At 63.4% G+C, this 16,142-nt stretch overlaps 2 protein-coding genes across 2 annotated transcripts; one reads left to right on the top strand and one right to left on the bottom strand.

Annotated features, from left to right (window-relative positions):
* Positions 1-823: 823 nt before the first annotated feature.
* Positions 824-3,813, top strand: FUT7 (fucosyltransferase 7). The gene is made up of 2 exons (XM_010196419.2): positions 824-862; positions 2,458-3,813. The coding sequence occupies exon 2, from the start codon at positions 2,502-2,504 to the stop codon at positions 3,543-3,545; it is 1,044 nt and encodes a 347-aa protein (XP_010194721.2). The 5' UTR covers positions 824-862; positions 2,458-2,501; the 3' UTR covers positions 3,546-3,813.
* A 2,870-nt stretch (positions 3,814-6,683) lies between these two features.
* On the bottom strand, positions 6,684-11,279 carry LOC104552795 (POU domain, class 5, transcription factor 3). The gene is made up of 5 exons (XM_062011726.1): positions 10,794-11,279; positions 9,258-9,369; positions 8,795-8,925; positions 8,219-8,383; positions 6,684-7,007 (listed from the first exon to the last, which is right to left on the bottom strand). The coding sequence occupies exons 1-5, from the start codon at positions 11,277-11,279 to the stop codon at positions 6,756-6,758; spliced, it is 1,146 nt and encodes a 381-aa protein (XP_061867710.1). The 3' UTR covers positions 6,684-6,755.
* Positions 11,280-16,142: the final 4,863 nt, after the last annotated feature.

Genomic DNA, 16,142 nt, shown 5'->3' with positions numbered 1-16,142 from the left:
TTGTTGCATTATTGCAAGAGACTGGCTGTGCCAGAGTTGCCCATGGGCTCGGTGCAGCCCCTCTGGGCAGCTTTGCCCCCAGTATGGCTGCAGCTCTGGCAGTGTTGGCAGCGGTGCCATGGGCAGAGCTGGGGCTGGAGAGCCCTGGAGCTGTGCAGGGACATGGGACAGCCCCAAAGCCCCAGCCAGGGCAGGAGATCTCAGAAGGTGCAGCCCAGGAAGGGCACTGGGACAGGAGAGATGCTTGGCAGGAAGGAGCCACAATCTGGGCTCAGTTTCAGACCTGGCACATGGGAAAGTCTTTGGGGCACCAGAGTCTCAGGTGGCATCACAAGCACCTTCTCTCTGGAGCCACTGCCTGGGCATGGAGTGGCAGGGGAGGCACAGGGGGATGGGGCAGGATGTGGGTACAGGGGCTGTGAGCAGCTCCTGCGCCTGTCCTGGGGGTGCCAGTGCCCTGCTATGGGGCAGCACTGTCCCACCCTGGCACGGGGCTGGCACCTACACAGCCATGAAGCACTCACACATCTACAGGACACATTCCCAGCCACAGATAACCCCTTGCCACGGGGCATACACCCACCCACAGGGGCACCCACTCACATATGGGACATGCACAAGCCACAAGGCACCCACCTGCTCTTGGGGGCATCCACCCGGCCGTGCCCCTGTGCCCAGCCACAGGCTGTGGTGCTGCCTGCAGGGCACAGGGGAGGTGCAGGCTGTGCCAGCTGCCGCCTGCAGCAGGAAGGACCCACCATGGGGCAGGGACGTGGCACAACCGCAGAAAAGAGGAAGCCCTGGGGTGCCCCAGCCCAGCGCTGGCAGCTCCCGGGCACACGCGGGCACCTCGTACCCACCGGTAAGTCTGAGCCCGTGGGGGGTGAGGGGCTGAGAACAGGGTCAGCTCCTGGCACTGCTGGAGCAGGGGGTCCCCTCCCAGAGCACCCCCAAACTGGGGCCACCATCTGTGCTGCAAGGGGAGGGCAGTGGGCAGAGGCAGCAGCGTGGGCTGTGGGGAGCTGCCCAGGCTTTGCCCACCCTCCCTGCTTTGGATCTCGGGTTCTTGCAGAGCCTGAGCCCACTGCTGTGGTTCAGTGGCACAGACAGAGCAGTTGAGGCATGAAAGGGGTTGGCTTTTTGCAGCAGAGCTGCAGCAGCTGGGGTGGGAGAGCAGGGCACAGCTTGCCAGGGGGGTCCAAAACCCCAGTGGGTCCCGCACAGCCCCAGCTGGCAGCGGGGTTGGGACTGCCAACGTTCTCAGAGGTACCTTGAAAGGGAAACCACCTGCTTTGTGCTGCCCAGGACTGTGGGTGCTGAGCCCTGTGCCTTGGCCTGGCATTCGTGGGTGGGCTGGAGCTGGTAGCTGGTCCCCAGCCCGGCCAAATGTCTCCACCACCACCCCCAGCACTGCTCCCTGTGCCCACTGGCATGGCACCGCCTGCCGAGGCCTGAGGTGGGCAGATGGGCACCGTGGCAGGGTAAGAATCTCACAGCTGGGCTTCCCCTGCAACTGTGAGTGAGCCCCAAACAACTCCCTGCCCAAACTGTGGGGCACCAGCCATCACTTACACCCCAAAATGAAATACCAGTGTTTGGGGCACCGAGGCTGCAGACTCCAGCTCCTGGGGCTGCCTGTGCCCATTGTGGCTGGGGAGAGCCCCTGAGCCCAGGGGGAGCCTCCCAAGCCTAGGGAGAGCCCCTTGAGCCCAGGGAGAGCCCTGCCATTACTACAGGAGTGTGGGGTGAGGGGGCACTTCTTGGGCAGGACACTCCAGTCCAACTCTGAACAAGGTCTCAGCCCTCCCAGTCACTTCCAGGGACAACCAATTGGCAGTTGGGGGCCTCACTGTGGGTTATTCAGGATGTGCTTCCTCGCCCTTTGATGTGTGGTCCCATCCTGCACCCCCCCCAGCACCTTTCCTCCATCCTGGCTGTGTTTCAGCCCTGACCTACCCCAGGCAAAGCAAGAAGAGTGGTACCAAGGCTGTTTGCAGGTGGGGAAACTGAGGCACGGAGGGAGTAGCAAGGACCACAGCCCTTGTGCATGTGATGGGGAATGGTGTTGGCAGCTGGGGAGGCTGTTGGTCTGGCACTCCTGGGTGGGTTGGAGCTGGTGGCTGGTCCCCAGCCTGCCCAAATGTCTCCACCACCACCCCTGCTCCCTGTGCCCGAGGCCAGAGGTGGCAGAGGGGCACCGTGGGGATGGGGGACAGGAGGCTCTGTCCTTCCCTTTGGCAGCATCCCTGAGATGGGGACACCAGCATCATGGGATGGTGACACAAAAGCCCCCTGGGGTGACACCTGGAACAGGGAGCCCCTGGCAGAGGGCAGGGATGACGCTGGGTTTCATGGAGAAGCCTCTCTACCCACTCCTGCCGCAGCACCTCCCAAACCACCCCTTGTGCCCCTAGTGAGCTGAGCTGACAGCCCTTGGTGGCTTCTCCTCCCTCCCAGGTGCCAGCTCTGTCAGCTGAGGAGGTGCCAGACAGCCTGGCACCATGCCCAGGGCATCACCCCTGTCCCGGGCAGCGTGGGGCCGGCCCAGCCTGAGGGCAGCCGTCACCACCGGCGTGTTCCTGACCACCCTCTGGAACATGAGGTGCTTCCTCCACCCCTCCGAGGTCTCTGGACAAGCCCCCAAGCAGCAGGAGCCACTGGTGGTGCTGGTGTGGGAATGGCCCTCCAAGCAGGTGCCCAACATCAGCGGGGACATGTGCCAGGAGCTGTACGGGGTCAGGGGCTGTTGGCTCACCACGCAGCGCCAGCTCCTGCGCCGGGCAGACGTGGTGGTGTTCCCCCCAGCCGGGCTCCAGCACGGCAGGGATGGGCTGCCCAAGGAGAAGCCTCCAGGGCAGCACTGGCTGTGGGTCTCCCTGGAATCCCCCTCCAACACTAAAGCGCTAGCTGGATGGAACCAAACCTTCAACTGGGTGATGAGCTACAGACGGGACTCGGACATCTTCATGCCCTACGGGAAGCTCGTGCCCAACCGGTCGGGCACCGTGAACATCCCTGCCAAGACCAACCTGGTGTCTTGGGTCATCAGCAACTACCACAGGAGCCAGAAAAGAGCTCAAGTCTACAAAAACCTCTCCAGGTACCTCCACGTGAACATCTATGGGAAAGCAAACAAGAAACCACTTTGCAAGGACTGTCTCTTGCCAACCACATCCAAGTCCAAGTTCTACCTGGCCTTCGAGAACTCCATCCACCAGGACTACATCACGGAGAAGCTGTGGCGGAACGCGCTGCTGGCGGGCACCGTGCCCGTGGTGCTGGGCCCCCCTCGTGCCAACTATGAGCAGTTTGTTCCCCCAGACTCCTTCATCCACGTGGATGACTTTGGCTCCCTGGCAGAACTGGCCACTTTCCTCAAGAGCATCAACTCCAGCCGGTACCGACAGTTCTTCTCCTGGCAGAGGAGCTTCAGCGTCAAGCTCTACACGGACTGGAGGGAGCGGCTCTGCAGCATCTGCACTGCCTACCCCAGCCTGCCCCACAACCGCCTCTACCCCGACCTGGAGAGCTGGTTCAACACCTAACACAGGCTGGGGTGTGCTGGGGGTCAGCAGGGGTGCATTGGGGGGGATGGAGCATCCCCCTGCAGAGCAGATGGGGCAGGGAAGGACAGGGGAGCCCTGACCTCTCCTCCCAGCCTGGCTGTTGCCTCACTGGGACCTTGAGCAACTCTGAGTGATTTCATTTCTTGTAAAGTGGGGCTAACTCCCTCCTCCCCCCCACCAACCTGACACTGACCAACCTCAGCAGGACACTGGCAGGATGAGAAGGTGCTTTGCAAATAAATGACACTGCTGGGGAGGCTCTGTGTGTGGCAAGAGGGACAAGCAGGGTGGGAGCTGCTGAGAGGAGCTTGGGGCTCCTCAATCTTCCCCTGCCATCACACCCTGCCTGTCCCAGCACCTTCTACTGGGGGGGTGGCCCCATAGGGACATACAATCATGGAACCATTTCAGTGGGAAAAGCCCTTGGAGCTGCTGCAGTGCCAGCCCTGCCCTCACCCTGCCCAGCCCAGCACTGACCCACGGCCTCAGCACCTCAGCTCCACGGCTTTGGGATCCCTCCAGGGCTGGGCACCCCCACCAAGCCATGGGTGTCACTGCCAGTAGGGACCCACAGGACACAGAGTGCTCTCAGAGCCCTCTCCACCTGCTGAGTGCCAGGGAGCAACAGAACACTGTTTCTCACTTGCCTGTTGTCCTGCAGCAGGGAAGCAGCGAGGTGCAGGCATCTGGAGCCACCAGCCACCCAGACATCCATCCATCCATCCCCTGGGCACTCTGCAGCATCACAGCCTGTGCCCTTGGCACTGCCAAGTCCCTGCACACATGCATCTACACACCCTGCAGTGCCAGGCCCTGTGCCACACACAGCCTACTCACAGGCACCCTGCACAGAGTGCCCTGCTCTGGGGGGACAAAAGCCACCCTGCTTCACAGGGATGGAGAGCACTTTCTCCATGGGCACTCTACCCAGAGCACCCTGCACTCCAGGCAAAGGTGATGCCCAGGTATCCCACGGGAAAGCACCCTCTGGGGTCAGTGCCAACACCAGGATTGGATGGCAGGACCAGGGCTGGGACACAGCTGCTTCAGCAAGTGCCTCCCTCTACATCCCTCAGAGCTCAGTGCCAGCAGCCTCAATATGATGACTGATTTTTGTCAGAGCTTGCCCTAGTTTCCCACTCCCCAGCCCCCTCCCATCCTGCTCCCCCTGCCCAGGCTGCCAAGGGGCAGGGGTACAGGGGACACTCCTGCCCCACAGCCTCTCCCCACCCCACAGCCCTCACTGGCTGCAGTTGGAGGTGCACACCACAAGCTCCCAATTCCTGTGGCTTCAGATTTCCGTTCCACTTTGTCTTCTGGGTCAACTGACAGGGGAGCAGGAGGGGCTGTGGGTGCCCATGGGCAGGGTGCAGGATGTGGGCTCCTGCCTGGCTGACCTTTGCTAGAGCGGGAAATCAGATGGTGAAAACATGGAGAGCAGCAAACCTCAGGGAGGTGTCACCCTTCCCAGGCCTCCTGCTACCCCCTCCCCTGCCAGCCAGCCCCAGCAAGCAGGGAGGTGGCCCTGGGCACAGGGTGAGCTAAAGGGGTCTGGCCCATGAGGCTGGCACCCAGCCTGAGCTGCACCTCAGTGTTTGCAGCCTCCTCAGGCATCCTGTGAGCAGCTGCCCACAGGGACCCTGCTCCTGCCCCATAAAAAGGGGCTTTCCAGTTTCCTCCCAGGCCTCAGCAGCTCCCTGCTTCTGCTCAACAGAAAAGTCCCTCTGGGGAACAGGGCAGGGGCAAACAGGCTGCAGGGGCGAAGGCAGCGGGAAGCAAGGTGCCATCCCTCACACTCTTGCTCCTCCTGGCTGGGCTGGCAACAGCTTACCCAATGCCCACCTGGAGCTGCCTGGCACCACCCAGCACAGTCACCAGGGCTGGACCACAGCCATTCCTCACTCTCCAGCATCACCAGCAACAGAGACAGCTCAGGCCTCCTCCACCTCTCCCCTGCTCAGCCCAGGGCTGGGAGTGCAGCAGCTCCTGCCCATCCTTCCCTGGCCCCACAGGATCCCCCTGGCTTCCTATTGGAAAAAGAGCTCAAGCAAGGAGGGGAAGGCAACTTCATCCCCTCCCTCCAGCCCTCCTCCGCTTTGAGGGGCACAGCCCTACCAAGCTGCTCTGGCCAGGGCAAACCACCACCCATCCTGGGAGGGAGCTGAGCTGCAGGTAGCCATGAAGGAAATGGCACTGGCATCATGGGGACATGGCCACCCTGTCTGGTGTCACTGGCATCATGGGGACACAGCCACTCTGTCTGTATGCACCAGTCCAGCCCTACTGTGCCTTCAACAAGCAGCCAAACCTGTGCTGGGCTTGCCTGGCACTGCACAGGAACAAAGCTGCAAGGAAAGCAAAGGAAAGGGTTAACTCAGTCGTGCCCCAAAGAACTGAGATTTATTTCTTTGCCAGAGGAAACAGGATTCAGAGGAACAACAAAATACTTTAAAACATCAAAACTACAGCAGGCTCAGAGGCATGGGAGGGGGTGGTGGCAGCATGGAGAGGACAGCCCTGGGCTGGGGACAGCAGCCAAGAGCAGAGAGGGCACAGGGCACCAGGGTGACACTGGGCATGAGGGCTGGGGAAGGACACCCACCCCCTAAACCAGCTCCCCCCCCAGGCTGTCCACAGCTCTCCTGGACCCTGGGGGGGGTGCTTGGGCTGGGGGGCTACCTCCAGCCCCCCACCTCCAGCCCTCGGCTCAGCTGGAGGGGCACAGTGCCCGGCGCCGCTCTGCTGCCAGGGAGGAGGCAGCTGGGGAACTAGGACTCACTACAGAGATCTGGGCTCTCAGAAACTACAACCAAAAAGCAATTAAAACAATAATAAACAACCCACTCCCCCCCCACCCCCCCAAATAGCTAAAAAAGACATTTTTGTGGGTGTTGCAGGAGCAGCCAGCTGGGCTGGGGCTGGCTGCAGGCGGCTCTGGAGGTGCCCAGGGCACACGTGGCTTCAGTGGGGTGCAGTGGGGCAAGAGCAGCTGCCCCCAGGGGAGCTCAGAGCTGAGGTGACACCGCTGGGACCAGTAAAGCTGCAGAACTGGGAAAGGCTGAGAGCAACCACAGAGCTGGAACTGTCCCCACCTCAGGCACCCAGCCCGGCCCTCAGTGCCCAGAGCCGTGCCCCCCTCGGGGCCAAGAGCCCACCCAGCCATGGCGTGGGGTGCCAGGGACCCCCGGTTCAGTGGCTGCTGTTGTTCATGGAGAGCCCAGGCTGCAGAGCTGGAGGGAACATCTCGGCTTTGTGGAAGGGCGGCATGTAAACGGGAGGGGAGGGAGCCAGGCTGTAACCCTGCGACGTGACCGGGATGGGCAGGCCGGGGGGCACCAGGGACTGGTTCATGTCGTACATCACCCCCTCTGCCTCCGCGCCAAAGGGCAGCAGCAGCCGTTTGCCTTTCTGACGGCGGTTGCAGAACCAGACCCGGACCACCTGTGAGAGGGGGAGATGGGGAGAGGTGAGGTGGGGAGATGGGGGGGGGAGAAAAAGGTGAGGAGGGGGAGATGGGGGGGGAAAAAGGTGAGGAGGGGGAGATGGGAGGGGAAAAAAGGTGAGGAGGGGGAGATGGGGGGGGAAAAAAGGTGAGGAGGGGGAGATGGGGGGGGAAAAAGGTGAGGAGGGGGAGATGGGGGGGGAAAAAGGTGAGGAGGGGGAGATGGGGGGGGAAAAGGTGAGGAGGGGGAGATGGGGGGGAAAAAGGTGAGGAGGGGGAGATGGGGGGGGAAAAAGGTGAGGAGGGGGAGATGGGGGGGGAAAAAGGTGAGGAGGGGGAGATGGGGGGGGAAAAAAGGTGAGGAGGGGGAGATGGGGGGAAAAAAGGTGAGGGGGGGAGATGGGGGGGAAAAAAGGTGAGGGGGGGGAGATGGGGGGGAAAAAAAGGTGAGGGGGGGGAGATGGGGGGGAAAAAAGGTGAGGGGGGGGAGATGGGGGGGAAAAAAGGTGAGGGGGGGGAGATGGGGGGGAAAAAAGGTGAGGGGGGGGAGATGGGGGGGAAAAAAGGTGAGGGGGGGGAGATGGGGGGGAAAAAAGGTGAGGAGGGGGAGATGGGGGGAAAAAAGGTGAGGAGGGGGAGATGGGGGGGAAAAAAGGTGAGGAGGGGGAGATGGGGGGGAAAAAAGGTGAGGGGGGGGAGATGGGGGGGAAAAAAGGTGAGGGGGGGAGATGGGGGGGAAAAAAGGTGAGGGGGGGGAGATGGGGGGAAAAAGGTGAGGGGGGGGAGATGGGGGGGGAAAAAAGGTGAGGAGGGGGAGATGGGGGGGAAAAAAGGTGAGGGGGGGAGATGGGGGGGAAAAAAGGTGGGGGGGGAGATGGGGGGGAAAAAGGTGGGGGGGGGAGATGGGGGGGAAAAAAGGTGAGGGGGGGAGATGGGGGGGAAAAAAGGTGAGGGGGGGAGATGGGGGGGAAAAAAGGTGAGGGGGGGGAGATGGGGGGGAAAAAAGGTGAGGGGGGGGAGATGGGGGAAGCCTTGGCACTACATGGCTGCCAAGGAGACCCTTCTGCTGATGGCATCTCCACAGCCCCCCTCCCCAGGCTGGGCTTGGACAAGCCAACAGTAGCTGCCAACCAGCCACAGTCACTTCTCCCATAGCTTCCAGTATGGAACTGGGATGCCACCACCCACCCTCCAGCCCTGCCCAACCTACATCTTTGTCCAGGTTGAGGTCCTCAGCGATCTGGGAGATCTCCTGGGGACTGGGCTTCACACACTTGCGGAAGAAGCTCTCCAGGGTGCCCTTCACGTTGGTCTCGATGCTGGTCCTGCGTTTCCTCTTCCGGGCTTGAGCCAACACTTGCTCTGCATTGCACATCTGGATGGATGGAGAGAGAGGCCACATGCCTGGTCATAGGGCTGGCAGGGTCCCCACTGAGCTCTGGCCTGGCTGCAGCTCTAAGGCCAGGCTTTGAGCCCAGACTGTCCCCCAAGCATCACCCCACTGTGACCAGGACCATCCCCATGCTGCTGCAGGGGATGGACACGGTTCTGCCTTCCCCCCAGGGAGCAGTAAGCTGCATCTTCAGCTTGTCCAAGACTCCAGCAGGACCTGGCTGCTCCAAGACACGAGCTGCCACACTTATCACAAGGTGCCTGGGAGAGGTTTGGGCTCCCCCCCCCCAGCCTGGCCGAAGCCACAGCGGCGAGATGCTACTACAGCAGCAGCCACCTTTGCTCCCCAAAAAGCCCAAAGAAGGGGAGGGGAAGCTGCAGCCCAGCCCTGCACCTCCTGCATGTTGTCTGTGTTCTCTGCCTCGTTGAGCCAACGCTGCAGCAGCGGCTTCAGTTTGCACATGTTCTTGAAGCTGAGCTGAAGCGCTTCGAAGCGGCAGATGGTCGTCTGGCTGAACATCTTCCCTGTGCAGGCAACAAGAGTGTCACACACTGCTCCCACCCTGGGGACCCTCCCCCCACTTCAGCACCCCCTGCAGGCACCGATTGAAAGCCCCAAAGCACTCTTCTATCAGCAGCCCTAGGTATTTTAAACCAATTCCAAACCCAACCCTTGCAGCTTAAGTACTTCAGAGGCTGAGGAGCCCTGGCAGCCCTGGGGCTGGTGCTCATCACCTCCTTTGCAGGTCGTTAAGGAGCAGAAATCTCCATTGCCCAGGTATTCCACTCCTTTGACAGGTCACTCCCTGGGCTGTGGGGGGCAGAGGAGGCCCCCTCCCACCGGACTCAGCCCTTACCATAGAGAGTGCCCAGGGCGAGCCCCACGTCAGCCTGGGTGAAGCCCAGCATGATGCGTTTGTGCTTGAGGTCCTTGGCAAACTGCTCCAGCTCCTCCGAGGTTGGGGCATCCTGGCCGGGGCAGAGAGACACTGAAGAGACAACTTGGGCCGAGGGGCTTCCACGAGTGGGGTCTGGCAGGGTCTGCAGGGGATGGGGACGGGCTCAGCCCAGCTGCCCACCAGCCGCTGCCACCGCGGGGCAACAGGGGCCGTAGGGCAGAAGAGTTTTATCCCCCCTCCAAGCCCTGAACAAGAGGTTCTGCTCGGGCTCCCACCCCACGCAGCATCCCACCGCCATGGAGGAGCCCCGGGGTGGCACAAGGACCCGGGAGCTCCCCGAGCACCCCGGGGGTGTCCCCTCAGTCCCCAGCTCACTCCCCGTGTCCCGGCCCGAGGCGCATTTGCCGCTGGCCGCAGCATCGCCCCGTTCCCACGCATCCCACGACACGTGCGAGGGGGCTCAGCTCCCCCGGGGCGCGGGGTCTCCCCTCGCCGGGGCTCTCGGGCACGGGGCAGCCCCTCACCAGCCCCCTCCCGACCGTGCCGGGGCTGGTGGAACAGAGCAACCGATGAAAGTGCCTGCGACTCGCGGGGGATGCAACAGCCACAGCCGGGCTCTTCCCTCCTGGAAAGCCGCTCACCCAGGCGCCTCGCTCCCTCCCCGCAGAGCGGCTTTCAGCGGAGGCACTTCACAACCTTGTCCCCGTTTCCACCTTTTTCAGCGTGATTTGGGGTTTCTCAGCCCACCCTCCTGCCGCCGGCCAGCGGCGAGTAGCCCTGAGCGATCCTCGCCGCCCCGCAGGCGGGACACACGGCGCTTGGTCCCCTCCCGGGGCTGTGCCAGGGACACGTATCCCCCCTCCCGCTGCGGTCGTGTCGCGCGTGGGAGCTCCCCCATCCCCGCGGCACGGCCCCGCACCAGCCCGGCACCATCTGCCGCCGCCTCCGGGCGCTCTCGGCTGCGCGGGACGGCTTTGCATCATGTTAAAGTCTTAAAAATAGTAAAAACAACCCCAAAACACAACCGTCAGTGATCACGCCGAGATCTACCGCTGCCTCCCCCCACGAGGGGGGGGCGTGGGCCTGGCTCTGCCCGCGCTCCGGCGGCCGTCGGGGCCCGCGAAGCCCCAGGACAGGCGGCCGGGGAAGCAGCTGCCAGGAGCCGCGCTGGGGCGAGCAGGTCCCGGAGGCGTCGAGCCCCAGCTCCCCGCCGGCACCAGCCTCCGGCTGCCCCACAGCAACGGTCAGCACGGGGAAAACCCACCCTCCCACATCCCCAAACCCACCCTTTTCACCCCAAACCACCCGCCCTACGGAGCGCCCGATTCAGCCGCGACGGCAGCGGCCGCGTTCCCCCGAGCCCCTGCCCGGCGGCTCCCGGCCCCGACGGGGCGGGTATGGCAGCGAGCGCCGGGCCGGCTCCCGCAGCGGCACCGGGGGCGGAGCGCGGTGCCATCCCGCGGCCCGGAGCCCGTCCCTCCCGTCGAGTCTCACCTCCTCGCCGCTGTCGCTGGAGTGTCCGCCCTCGCTGGCCGCGCCGCTGGAGCTGCCGCTGCTGCCCAGCGCCGAGAGGCCGCCCGGGCCCGGCTGCAGGGCGGCGGGGCAGAGCTGGGGGCCGGGAAAGGCGGCGGGGCCGGGGCCGGGGAACGGCGGCCCGGGCAGGGCGGCGGCCGGGGGCGCGGGGCCGGGCCAGGGCGGAGCGGGCCAGGGCGGCCCGCAGAAACCGGCCCCGCGGGGCTCGGGCGAGGGCTGGCGGCACGGCCGGCCCGGGCGAACCTCCGCCTTGGCGGGCGGCCCGGCGGGAGGGGGCAACCAGGCGCGGGCCGGCGGCGGGTCGCGGGCGGGCTCGGGCTCGGCGGCGAAGGGGAAGAAAAGCGGCTGAGCGGCCGCCCCGTCGAAGCCGCCGCGGGGAAAGGGCGGGCCGGCGTCGGGCAGGAGGCCGAAGGGGGCGGCCGGCAGCCCCCCGTCCGGGCTGAACATGCTGCCCGCGGGCCTAGGGCTCCATTCGGGGCTCGGCCCGCCCGCCGGCCGCTGCCTCCCTGCTGCGGCTCCGACGGGGCCTCTGAGGGCGCTGGGGCCGGGCCGGGCCGTATGGAAATAGGTCCCGGCCTCATTGGCCCCGCACCGGTGGGTCGGGCGTGAACTTGATTGCCGAGGGGGGCGGGGGACACACACACCTGGGGGAGGTGGGGGAAGGTGAGGGTGAGGGTGGGCTGTGCCGTGCCGGGCCCGAGGGTCTGTCAGCTCACCGGCCCCACCGCTGGCAAGAGCAGAACCCCACACACAGCCCCGGGCGAATCACATCTCCCAATGGCGGGGCCACATCAGCCCCAGTGCTCCCAGTCTGGGCTGGGGTGGCCGAGCAGGGGATGGGGATGGGGTATAGGTAGTGATGGGGCACAGATAGTGATGGGGTACAGGTGGGGATGGGGCACAGGTGGTGATGGGGTACAGGTAGGGATGGGGTGCAAGTGGGATGGGATGCAAGTGGGATGGGGTGCAAGTGGGATGGGGTGCAAGTAGGGATGGGGTACTGGTGGGGATGGGGTGCAGATGGGGATGGGGTGCAAGTGGGGATGGGGAATAGGTGAAGATGAGGTTCAGATGAGGATGGGGTGCAGATGAGGATGGAGTGCAAGTGGAGATAGGATGCAGGTGAGAATGGGGTGCAAGTGGGGATGGGGTACTGGTGGGGATGGGGTACAGGTGTGGACAGCAGCTGCCTGGGACCACCGCAGCCCCTTGACCTCAGGACAAGCCCCAGGGACATTGGTGCCCATCAGCCAGCCCCTCACCCCTCTGTGCCACACAGTCCCACTGCAGAGCCCCACAGCCCAGGGACTGCCTGGGCAGAGTTGGGGCTCCCCACTCCCTCCTGCCCCCTCCATCCCTCTCCTCCTCCTTGCCCTGCAGAGCAAGGCCATGCCTGGCTGGGAGTGTGTCCTTCCCGGGGCTGTGCAGGCCCTGGAGCCCTGGGTGTGCCTCTGGCCAGCTGATTGCAGCCCTGGCTATCGGGGCCCATCTCCTCCACAATGGAGCCCTCTTGATATTTTCTCTCTCCAGAGGCCTTTCCTCTCACCCTGCCCTTCACAATGGTGAAGGCATTTCCCCCCTTGCTGATGCTGCCACTGCCACTGCATCAGCCTCTGCCAGGATCTGCCAGCCCCTGGGACAGGCACTGGTGGTGTGGGCACTCCTGACCCTGGGCAGAGCAGGGCTGGGGGGAGCTGCCACTGCCAACATTGCTCTCTGTTTATTAACCCGGATTAGGGTGTCTGGCACTGGAGATATGCTGGAGAGATAGGCTGGAGCAGCCTCCCCCGAGGCAGTGGGCTGGGGCTGGGGCTCTGAAAGGCCCTTGGTGCTGGTTATGAAGCACTTGCTTTGGCTCTTGAGAGGACTGGCACCCAGGGATGGGTACCTGTGATGCTGCCAGCAGCTCCTGGCACTGCTGCATGTTGAAGGCAGTGGAACAGCCCCTCCTCACAGTTATTTTCCTCTTAGGAAAAAGTCATGACCAAGAGGATGAGCTGGAATTGAAGTCCCTCCGTACTGCTGGCTGAGCATGTACCAGGCAGCTCTGGGCAGGGAGAGCAGCCCCAGGAAAATGACCTGAGCATGCAAAAAGCCCATCAGCAGGGCCCTGGGTGACTCTGCCTGAGCTCCCCAACTGTGGGACCTACCCATGGGGAGCCACTGTCCAAACCCACTGAGGCCTCTTACTGTACAAGTGCTGGATTAGGCCCTGCTGAGAGATAGAGCCAGGCCTAAGCTGTGCTGCAGGGATGCTGTGCTGCAGGGATACCATGCAGCTGGGATGCTATGCTGCAGGGATGCTGTGCTGCAGAGATGCCATGCAGCTGGGGGTGCTGTGCTGGAGGGATGCCATGCAGTTGGGATGCTGTGCTGCAGGGATGCCATGCAGCTGGGGTGCTGTGCTGCAGGGATGCCATGCAGCTGGGGGTGCTGTGCTGGAGGGATGCCATGCAGCTGGGATGCTGTGCTGCAGGGATGCCATGCAGCTGGGGGTGCAGTGCTGCAGGGATGCCATGCAGCTGGGGTGCTGTGCTGCAGGGATGCCATGCAGCTGGGATGCTGTGCTGGAGGGATGCCATGCAGTTGGGATGCTGTGCTGCAGGGATGCCATGCAGCTGGGGGTGCAGTGCTGCAGGGATGCCATGCAGTTGGGATGCTGTGCTGCAGGGATGCCATGCAGTGGGGGATGCTCTGCAGTTGGGATGCTGTGCTGCAGAGATGCCATGCAGCTGGGGGTGCTGTGCTGGAGGGATGCCATGCAGCTGGGGTGCTGTGCTGCAGGGATGCCATGCAGCTGGGGGTGCAGTGCTGCAGGGATGCTATGCAGTTGGGATGCTGTGCTGGAGGGATGCCATGCAGTTGGGATGCTGTGCTGCAGGGATGCCATGCAGTGGGGGATGCTCTGCAGTTGGGATGCTGTGCTGCAGAGATGCCATGCAGCTGGGGGTGCTGTGCTGGAGGGATGCCATGCAGCTGGGGTGCTGTGCTGCAGGGATGCCATGCAGCTGGGGGTGCAGTGCTGCAGGGATGCTATGCAGTTGGGATGCTATGCTGGAGGGATACCATGCAGCTGGGGTGCTGTGCTGCAGGGATGCCATGCAGCTGGGGTGCTGTGCTGGAGGGATGCCATGCAGTGGGAGATGCTGTGCTGGAGGGATGCCATGCAGCTGGGGTGCTGTGCTGGAGGGATGCCATGCAGTTGGGATGATATGCTGCAGAGATGCCATGCAGCTGGGGGTGCAGTGCTGCAGGGATGCCATGCAGTGGGGGATGCTCTGCAGTTGGGATGCTGTGCAGCTGTGCAGATGGGGTTGTGGCAGCCTGATGTGGTGCAGACAGGCCTGTTTGTCTCACTGCCTGTGTCAGTGCCTGTCCCAGGGCCTGTGTCAGCGCCTGTCCCTGCCTGTGCTGCTGCCTGTGCTGCTGCCTGTGCTGGTGCCAGCGGGCAGAGGAAGTCTCTCAGCAGGACTCCAATGGCAGCCATCAGCCCAGCTCCTCCCGGGCTCCCGCTGTGGCCCAGGGAGGCTTTCAGAAGATCCTTGGCTGGGCAGTAACTCCCCTTCCCTTTGATTTATTGTTCCCAGCCAGACCCCCTCCTCCTGCCAACCTGCTCTTTCTCTCCATCCCCCCAGGAAGCCCCCCAGCCCCCTCAGCCCTCCAAGGCCTCAAACGCATTCCTGCTCCCTTTCATATACAGGAGCAGGGGAAGGGAGACGTTGACTTTGAACCGGCCCCTTTGTAGGAGCAGAGCCCATTGTGGCCCTGATGGTTTTAGCTGGGGGATGTGGAGGGAGTCAATGGGGTTTCTCAGTGTGTGCACCCCCCCCCCCCCTACATGTCAATGGGGCAAGTTTGGGGGGGCTGAGTGAGGTGCCCAGTTATTGTGTGGGGTCATTGTGCAGCCCTGGCCATCTGTCTGCTTTGGGGCAGGTCCCCCTGCCTGCCTTGGGAGGAGGAAGGCTGTGTCCCCCCATCATCTCAGGGCAGGACCCCACTCCTGCACCAGCCTCAGGCTCAGCTCTGCAGCCAAGGACTGATGGGATCCTGCTAGGAAAGGGGAGCAGAAAGCAATGTGTCTGGCTGGGATGGCAGGGGGCTGGGGCTGCCCAGCTGCTGAGGGGGCTGGCTGGGCACTGGTTTGCCCTGGAGACACGATTGTAAGAGAGTACTGGGTTTATTTAAGAGGCTAATGGTTTATTGACTGTCAGCCCACCCTGTTTGCTGGGGCAGGTGATGGAGGAGCTGTGGGGGCTGTGCTGGAGCCTCCCTCTACCCCATTTCAGACATAAAGCATCGTACCTTGGTGGGCTGCAGCCTTGCACACCATGGCTCAGGACCCCATGGCTGGGACCAGCTGCAGTCTTTGCCCCAGCTCCATCCCAGGAGGGGTGGGCAGCAGTTTCAGCTCGAGGCCCCATCCCTGGGGAAACACCAAGGCTCCTCATGGCACCACAGTTTCTTGGCTGCAGCTGGCCTGGGTGGGTGGCCAGGGGCTGGTGCTTTCAAACCTGGCTGAGATGGGAGTCTCAGAGGATGTTTTGGAGCAGTTGTGTCCCCTCATATCAAAAGGCCTCTGCATCACAGAGCCCAGGGTGTAACTGAGGTACTGCTGGCATCTGGGTATCCCACTAACTGGTCCTAACAGCTGGGGAAACTGAGGCACGGACAGGCTGGGGCTGAGCACAGCCCCTGCACCCAGCACTGGGATGTTTGTGGCTCAGACCTGGCATCCCAGAAACCAGTCTCTCCATACCCAGATGTGGTGGGGACACAGCTCCCAGGGGACACAGCTCCCAAGGGGACACAGCTCCCAGGGGACACAGGGCTTCTGTTGCCACAATGCCCTGAGCCAGGGGGTCTTCCCAGTGAGGAGCGGATGCATTTTACTCAGAGCTGGAGCTTCCCAGAAAGCCTGTGTGTGCTCTGAGAGGCTGCTGGGCTCTGAGAGCAAAGGCAGGATGACTTGGGCCAGCTGGGAGAAGGGGAGGTGCAAGGCTGGGGTTCGCCAGGAGTGAGCCTTGGGGTGGTCCCGGGTGATTTGGGGTGTGATGCTGCTCACCCAGGGCTGCAGCTGGAGGCCACGAGGCCGCCCCTGAGTGGGGCTGAGCAAAGCATCTTCCCCAGGAGGCATCTCCCCGCTGGTGCTGGTGCCCGGGCGCTTTGGCGGTGAGTCAGCCACCCTCCAGGCTGCCGAAACCAGGAGGAGACGAGATGGTATCAGCCTGATGTGGGCTGGTGTGATCAAAGGCCGGCAGAGGAGCTCAGGCCCCACACAATGAGGGGACACGATAGCCCTTATCTGCAGCT

This window comes from Colius striatus, chromosome 19, assembly GCF_028858725.1.
Source record: "Colius striatus isolate bColStr4 chromosome 19, bColStr4.1.hap1, whole genome shotgun sequence".
Taxonomy (NCBI): Eukaryota; Metazoa; Chordata; class Aves; order Coliiformes; family Coliidae; genus Colius; species Colius striatus.
Note: the sequence above shows the minus strand (reverse complement) of the source record. Positions and strands in the feature narration are given on the sequence as shown.

Bases quoted from the DNA above. Each gene is read 5' to 3' on its own strand.
- FUT7 (XM_010196419.2), top strand. From the start codon at position 2,502: ATGCCCAGGGCATCACCCCTGTCCCGGGCAGCGTGGGGCCGGCCCAGC.
- LOC104552795 (XM_062011726.1), bottom strand. From the start codon at position 11,279: ATGTTCAGCCCGGACGGGGGGCTGCCGGCCGCCCCCTTCGGCCTCCTG. The intron at 8,384-8,794 runs GTGCAGGGCTGG...CCATCCATCCAG, and splicing joins ACACAGACAACATGCAGGAG to ATGTGCAATGCAGAGCAAGT. The intron at 7,008-8,218 runs GTAGGTTGGGCA...CCCCTCTCACAG, and splicing joins ACCTCAACCTGGACAAAGAT to GTGGTCCGGGTCTGGTTCTG.